At 33.2% G+C, this 8,546-nt stretch overlaps 1 protein-coding gene across 1 annotated transcript; it reads left to right on the forward strand.

Moving 5' to 3' along the window:
* The first annotated feature begins 232 nt into the window (after positions 1-232).
* On the forward strand, positions 233-7,746 carry LOC111049161. Its single transcript, XM_039426407.1, has 7 exons — positions 233-529; positions 1,986-2,104; positions 2,899-3,097; positions 4,224-4,383; positions 5,726-5,882; positions 7,383-7,553; positions 7,598-7,746. The coding sequence occupies exons 1-6, from the start codon at positions 512-514 to the stop codon at positions 7,531-7,533; spliced, it is 804 nt and encodes a 267-aa protein (XP_039282341.1). The 5' UTR covers positions 233-511; the 3' UTR covers positions 7,534-7,553; positions 7,598-7,746.
* Positions 7,747-8,546: the final 800 nt, after the last annotated feature.

An 8,546-nucleotide genomic window follows, 5' to 3' on the forward strand; every position in this document is an offset into this window, starting at 1 on the left:
ACTCATGCAAATATTCTGATGCAATTCTGACACCAATTCAGACAAATAGAACGCAAAATAATATACAATAGCTACACATATACACATGTAGGATAGGTGAGATGGAAATTCCTGACAATAATTTGGCCAATATTTCACTAGGTCTGTATGTGCGGTATTGAATGGAAATTATGAAATCGTTACCACACATCAATCCGGGTAGCTCCACAAATTGAGGCAATTTTTGATCAAACAGTCATGAAGTTTGTAAAGAGTGGAAGTGCGGACAGAATTTGATAAGAAATTATTAAGAATAATGGCTAGAGTTGTGATTGTTGTTATTTGGATAAGAAGGTTGATGACGATGATATAATGAGATGTGTCCGGAAAATGTTGAGGCTGAGATGGTTACAGTGAGTGCTCAGAGACAATCCCGAGAGGGAAAGTATTTTTGGAGACAATATTATAAAACTATGTTGACGTGTGTGCTCTTCTTCATTTCATATTCTTCGTTCATTCATCAACCGCGAATATGAGTGCTTCAAAGCAGGTAAGAAATAAAAACTGTTTCAAAAAAATTCCCACATTTTTTCTATTACTATTGTATTAGCACCCAATGTTTTATGTATTCATTTGATTAATGAGAATTAAGCATTTATAATCCGTGATTGATCCTTATAAATTTGATACTCATTACAATATAACTGATAAATATTATCGTAGGTGATTGTAAGATAATTGAATTTTCCATTGTGCAATAATCTTCCCGATTGAAAATTAATGTATACGGAAGTATGAGAAGATTGACAAATAGTCTTAAAATTGTTATGGAATTATTATAGAATGGAATGGAATGAAATGGATGAAAAGAATTTGAAAATTTAAGTTGTCTTTTTTCGTTAATTTTTGTTTTAATTTTGTTTTCAATCACTTGATAATGGCATCATAACCGAAACATGTTGTGAGTAATTAATTTAAAAAAGGGTACTTGGATTTTTTTTTATTTCTATTTGAAAATTTAATATTTGAAAAATAATAATTTGTTGCATACATACAACATATTTTTCAAGTATCTACAGTATCTCATGACACATTGAATCTTGTCAATTTTCAAATTATCATAGAAGAATACATTTTGCTAATTAGGTCTTTTAATTTTACATTTATTGCAAAATATTGATCATACTGTACCGTAGCCTACTTGTTCTTACTTCAAAATTACATTGATTTAAATGAGAGACAGATTATTAAAAAAAATATTCAAGAAGTTTTATTAGAATAGGTACAAGCTGGAAACTTGGAATATGATACCTAATGTACTGTAGTTCATATAGCCTTAAAATGAAGTAATCTGGGTATAGTCAATTATTTCCTATTTTATTTTATTTTATTATTTTATTTTCACAATAAAAGTAATTAATGATTAATTGGTCCTTATTCTGTTGTAATAATTCGGAATAGTGATACAGAGTTACCCCAATTGATTGTACGGTGATAGTTTATAATTTTATATCAATGAAATGTAGGTAATGCATTAGAAATAATTTATTCAACTTCAGAGTAATTACTCTGATACAATTGATCAGCTTGAATATTCCCAAGGAAGGACCTTTTAGTATAATATTATAAACCAATATTTTCTTTCAATAGTAGGCTTGTATTGTAATCGCTTTTCTAATATCAGTAAGGTTATCTTATCAACATATCAATAATAATAATATAATCGTATGGCTTTTATTGGTGGGGAGTTCCTGACGGATGTTCCACCTCGCCTGAATATATCATTTGAGCCATCAATGGGCCTTACGACTGTCATACTTCAGCCGGGACCGACAATTTAACCTGTTCAAAAACTTTTGGCTCTAAGTTGGGGTTTTGAACCCGAGATCTCCAGGTTGCTACGCAAGCACTTTATCCACTCCAACATATAGGCTAATAATCAAAAATAACCTCTCAAAAAAGAATGCAGAACATGTTTTGAATAATTGTCTTGTAATTGATTCTAGATTAGTATGTGCTGTCTAAGGACAAAGAAATGGGAAGCACTATCACTGATCTATTTCATATCTGTCGTTCATTTGCTACTCGGAAATGGTGAGGCGGCTACTGTGCAAAACTCGATCAGGTAATACAATAATCATTATTTAGCTATTGTTATTCTAGTTTATTGTTGGTTTTTTAATTATATTCATCTATAAAATTGAAAACAGTAGCCTAGAGATAAAAATGAAGAATAATCATATTTTACACTAATCACAACAAATAACCTTTGAGAATAAAGTGAAAAATGAATACAATTGAAATTTAAGCATGACGACAATTATGATTTTCATTCCATTAACAACATAAGACCCATAAGAATAACAATAATTATTGAAGAGTGACTAAAATATTTATAGGAGGAAAAGTTCTCAAGATTTCAGAAATTCGGAAAATTATTCGAATTGCATGAAATAAGTTTTTTTTTTAGAAATTATGTTATTCATTTTCTCCCTCTTTTCATTTATTTCTTAACAATCTTCTCCTTTTTCCTACTCTTCATCTTGTCTTCTTGGTTTTTCTCTTCTTCATCATCATTTTCTCTTCTCCTCTTCCTCCTTACTCCTCCTCCTCCTCCTTTTCCTCAACCTCCTTGTTCCTCTTTCTCATCTTCTTCTTCTTCTTCGCTACCTCCTTTTGCTACTCCTCCTTCTCCTCTTCATCTCCTATTCCACCTCCTCTTCTTCTTTTTCTTCTTCTTCTTCGCTACCTCCTTTTGCTAATCCTCCTCCTCCTCCTCCTCCTCCTCAACCTCCCCCTTCTCTCACACCTCTTCATCATATTCTTCTATTCAACTTACTTTCATTATACTTATACATTAAGTAAAAACGTTTATTACAGCAGTGTAGTACTTGATTTATTTGTTATTTTCTCCACTAGTACAGTGAACGGATTCCTTCCAAGTCCGGTGAAATACTTCAGCCAGGGTCAGCAGGAGGGGGGTGGGGGCGACACTGAGAAGTCACAGGTTGATGCTCAAGAGGTTGGCAGCTCTGCGCATGCGCCCTACGACCAGAATGCCACCTCGACGTCTTCCAGGGCTCAGGAAGCGAGATTCGGATATCCATTATCAGGAGACGTAATTATGCAATCCATTACCTGTTCTATTACCATGTTTTACAATGTTATACTTCAATATTCAAGGGCAGGCCTACGTATATACGAGCTCTCACCCAAAGATAGCCACGCTAGCCCCGTCCCTAGCAGACACAGACGAAAACTTAATCTACTTTCTGGATAGCCCTCGTATTTATAGACAGAGAGCGGACCAGCACAATAATATAAGCTATCAGTCTATATATGGACAGCTATAAGCAATCCAATCCAAAGTCAACTTGGGGTACCGGTACGAACAGAAGTCAGGTCGATATGCAGCTTTCAGTGTAGGTCGATATCGACCTTCATGTAACGCAAGCACTACGTTGTAAAGCATGGCAGAAACGGACAACGAGGCTCTAGTCTAAGTCTAGCTCTAGACTCTAGAGATTTTGGAGTATCAGTGAGAACTCGCTACGCGCGTTCAATTAAGATGTGAGCCAATCAGTACTGGAAGTTTCTACCAGTGACGAGGTCCACATTATAATTGCAGTGGAGAAAGAAAGATAGGAGAAAAACGTTGCCGATCCTCTGTCTTGGCAATGCCTTCTACAGACGGTAGCTGAATCAGGTTTATTGATGTAATATCAACGTTTCATCCTCGTTTAAGATAATCAATTATATTTTATTAAAAGGAAATTATATTTTTCAATAATTTAATAATGAATTTTTTATAATTAAGATGAAATATTTTGTTAATTAATTATCAATTCTACATTGTTAAAAGACGATCTGGCAACAGAGCAAAGCGAGAAAGAGATAGCGCTATCCGCTTTGTTGAATGATAAAATGTAATTGAAGAATTTTGAAGTAACACATAACCTCTAGCTACATCTGGACTGTTGTAAAAATTAGAATTGGAACCGTTTTGGGCGTAAGTTAACTTGTGGTACTTTTCTGTAAGTTGTATAATTCTGAATGATTGAATTAATTAATAAATAAATGATAGACAAGGCCATCGCTAATCAAACACTGCCATTATAACGTGGACCTCACTAAAGACACCCACCCTTTACGCCCACTTTTTTCTGTATCTGCATAACACAACATATTATACAAAAATTGTTATTATTTTATCAAATTTCTAACAAAAATGAGATTGATTTCAGGGATCATACGGAATGTCAGGAGTGTATGCGCCAACCAGAATCGACCTGGGTGGAGTGCTGCTTGGAGCCATAGTTGGTTTTGGAGCTGTCTTGATTCTACCCAAACTGCTGCACTTGCTCACGGTTCCAGTAGGAAGCTCTCCTCATCCATATGGGCGAAGTAAGTTGACTGCAAAGTGTTTCACAAAATTCTCTAAAATGTCCAAGGACCCTTTTTGGCTATCAATATATTCTTCTATAAAAGGTATTTGACTAAATTGTGAAAGATAATAATACCAAAGAGAAAGGATATAAGCGTAAGAAGATATCCCATGGTATAAGGGGAAAAGAATAGAATTTTATCAGTCATTCAATATTAAAAAAAATACATCGACTTCGTCAAAATACATCTTTTTAAATCACTATTATTCATTAGTCAGTCTTGAAAATACAAAAATCTGGTGTGGCGCACTCACACAACTTTCCTTGCCGTTATGAAAATTAATCACCTGACGCTAGTGTTCACGCGCATCTCAAGTCTACTTATAAAAAAATATCTGAGCCAGCTGGTGACAGGACAATAACGATGGAGACATACGAGGTCTGCTATCTCTTCATAGTGAGTCATTTAATAGAATCATAAGTTGCCAACAGTTTGCAATTATTGGATAATCACATTTTCTCGAATTTCGAGCTTATTTTCAATTTAAACATTAAAATTGTAGAGATTTTCATGCTCAATCTTTTCCACTCGAAATTTTTTGTTTTTATTGTATCTGAAGCCTGATAATTGGGAATCTAAAATCAAACTTTGCATAGATGGGGCGGAGCTCTTGAAATTTTTACATATATATGGGACTTGGTCAATTGATGGAGCTTATCAATGACTATTCTATGTATAAATTTAATCAAAATCGTTGGAGCCTTTTTTGAGAAAATCGCGAAAAACCCTGTTTTTGACAACATTTTCTTCATTATAGTCGCCATCTTGAATTGCATTTGATCGAAATTGTTCGTGTCGGATCCTTATATTGTAAGGACCTTAAGTTCCAAATTTCAAGTCATTCCGTTAATTGGGAGATGAGATATCGTGTACACAGACGCACATACACTCATACACACACACACACACATACAGACACACACTGTGAGTCTAAATCAATGATTTTGGATACAAAGTATCATAAAACATTTTTATTGATGCCATATTTCCTGTTTTAAAAGGCATTTAAAATGATGTACCACACAATGGGTGTTTAAATTTTAAATATTCGAGTTACAACCCCTCACTCCCTTTTATGAGGGGTTGAAATTCAGTTGTACGTCAAAAGGTAGAGTATTCGACCAATAACTTATCCTGAAAGTTACAGTATTTTATCTACATCAGTGTCCAATTTAATGATGGGTTCCCATACATATGACTCACTTTGTATAATTAATTACTACCGTATACAGTAGTGTCAAGTGTAAATAATAATAAAAATGGATATTTTAAGCTCTTTGTTCCTCCCGTTTGATTTCAGATGTAGAAGAAGTTACAACCGGCTTGAATTCTGTTTTGAATCGCGTGGACGCTGCTCTGGAACGTGAGAACATAGATTCGTCAGCTTGCATTCAGAGAGCAATTTGCGAATCTGTCAAAGCCTCTCCTTCTGACGGATTCATCAACACACTGGCTAGGTTTGTAGGCCTATTTTCCTGTCATTTCCTCATTTAAATTCCCTCTCAATCACCATAAATGTTACATGACTCTTACGACATTTTTGTGAATGTGAAGGTGGTCATGATATATATTATGATTTCGATGAAGAATTTCAAGAGCAAATTAATGGCGAAAACCGCACATCTATATCTCAAAACGTCTCTATAATATATTCCCATTCAAATATACGGTACTATAGTGAGGTCCACATTATAATGGCAGTAGAGAAAGGTAGGAGAAAAACGTTGCCGAACCTCTGTCTTGTCAATGCTGTCTAGAGGGTATAGCTAATACAGGTTTATTGCGATGTAATATTTACCGGTTCATTTTCGTTAAAAATAATCGATTATATTTTATTAAGCAAGAAATTATATTTTCCAATAATTTCAGAATAAATTTTCATAATAAGGATGAAATATTTTGTTGATTAATTACGGTATCAATTCTACATTGTTAAAAGACGAGCTGGCAACAGAGCAAAGTGAGAAAGAGATAGCGCTATCCGCTTTGTTGAAAGATAGACAAGGGTAGCAATAAATTTGCTAATCAAACACTGCCATTATAACGTGGACCTCACTATAATAGATCATACGAAAATGAAATAAATGAGTGAAAAATCTGACTGATCAAACTTTTCTGTTCAAATTTTAATTGAAGATGTGAGTAGATGTTAACGTGTTTGCTAATACGGTAAGTTACTTTAAAAAGTGAAATTTTATAGTTGAGATATTTTAGATGTAATTAAAAAAAAGTAAAATTTGATAGTTGATATATTTTAAAATTATGTTCAATGTAGCTAGTCTACTTATTCAATGCTAACGGTCTTCAATACTAATCTTGTGCTAATAATTAGTAATTATTATGTTATTGATTCATAAGATAGAGAACTTTGAATATAATTATCCTAATGAGGGAAGACTCTGTAACTTAGATTTGATTAAATATTAATAGATAAAAATATCGAAGTTCAGGAATAATTTAATAACTCTCAAGGTTTGGAATACTATAACTATTATTATGATGATTATTGACCGAGCAAAGTGAGGTCTAAGATTCAAGTAGACGGTTTGGCATTTCTCTTGTTAATGTTTAAATGTTTATTTGCATTTACGGCGAAACGCAGTAATAAATTTTCATGAAATTTGACAGGTATGTTCCTTTTTTAATTGCGCGTCGACGTATATACAAGGTTTTTGGAAATTCTGCATTTCAAGGATAATATAGAAGGAAAAAGGAGCCTCCTTCATACACCAATATTAGAGTAAAAATCAGACTACAGAATATTATTCATCATAAATCAGCTGACAAGTGATTACACACAGATGTGTGGAGAAGCCAGTCTATTGCTGTATTTCCATAAGGTCTATAGTTTCAATCAGGTACTTGTGGATGAGAATACTGCGTGAGGTCTACTGTTCACAGAACTACTAGTTTTTATGATTATGATTCCATGATTACATATTTTGAATGATTTCCAGGAATTCATTGGTCTCATCCTTAGTGAAAGGATCAACGGTTGGAGGAGCCGTTGAGTCTGCCAGAGGTTTCGAAGGATGCTCACAATTCGCAGCAAAATGTCCTTTCAACCAACGAATAATAGCAAATAGTCTGAAGAGCCTTCTTACCTAAAGCCTTGTTAATATACTTATATATTATATATTATATTATATTATATATTATATTATATAATTATATGTCTTCAAACCATAATACCTCACTGTGTATATGGGATTTATTTTGTTTGTTTAAAAAATTTTGAAATATAAATTTGTAATATTAAAAATTAATATTATTTTCTAGGTTATTGAGAAAACAATAATTTTCTACCATTTGAAATAGTTATTTGTGCAACTAGTGCGCAAAGTGACAGTTTGCTGCACCGAAAGAAACGTTTACGCACGAGCCTTAGGCGTGGGCGGAATGGTTTCTTGAGTGCAGCAGAGGAACTTTACGCACGTATTTAACATTAAATTTTTCCTACAGTTACCATTGAATATGAAAAGTGGTTGGTTATGGGTAGACTAAAATGACAGCTGAAATCCATCAAATGTTTGTCTGTAAAATTTTGCTATTAATAACAACTTTAATTTATTTTAATCTTGATAATGCAATATTGAAAATTAATAATCGATAATTTATTCAAATTAAAAATGCAATTAATCCAATTGATTTGAAAATCTGAATAATTTTGAGTAAATCTTGATTTCTAAATAATTTTTCAATCAACAAATCAATTCATGAATGAAAAAGATATTATTTGAAATAATATATCATTTAATGTGTTATTTTTCAATTCAATTGAAAATCAGAAAAATATAGATAGAACAAATTTGCATTCAAAATACACGCCAACAATTTCAACAGCTGATTGGGATGGCTGTAAGATAATACCATAGCCACCTCTAATACAAGGCCACGGCCTACGATATTGCAACGTCGCAGTGTAGGCCTAGAATCTAATACATGATTGGTGGAAAAGATTTGAAAAAATACCAGCTGATCTTTTTCACCAATCATGTATTAGATTCTAGGCCTACACTACGACGTTGCAATATCGTAGGCCGCGGCCTTGTATTAGAGGTGGCTATGATAATACGCAAAGTATACGTAATAGTTTGTATTACCGTAGTAAGTAATACTTT

The sequence above is a fragment of the Nilaparvata lugens genome, chromosome 4 (genome assembly GCF_014356525.2).
Source record: "Nilaparvata lugens isolate BPH chromosome 4, ASM1435652v1, whole genome shotgun sequence".
NCBI classification, from domain to species: Eukaryota; Metazoa; Arthropoda; class Insecta; order Hemiptera; family Delphacidae; genus Nilaparvata; species Nilaparvata lugens.

Excerpts from the sequence above, each read along its gene's own strand:
- LOC111049161 (XM_039426407.1), top strand. Across the intron at positions 2,105-2,898 it reads ACTGTGCAAAACTCGATCAG|TACAGTGAACGGATTCCTTC; the intron begins GTAATACAATAA and ends TTTCTCCACTAG. Across the intron at positions 3,098-4,223 it reads GATATCCATTATCAGGAGAC|GGATCATACGGAATGTCAGG; the intron begins GTAATTATGCAA and ends GATTGATTTCAG.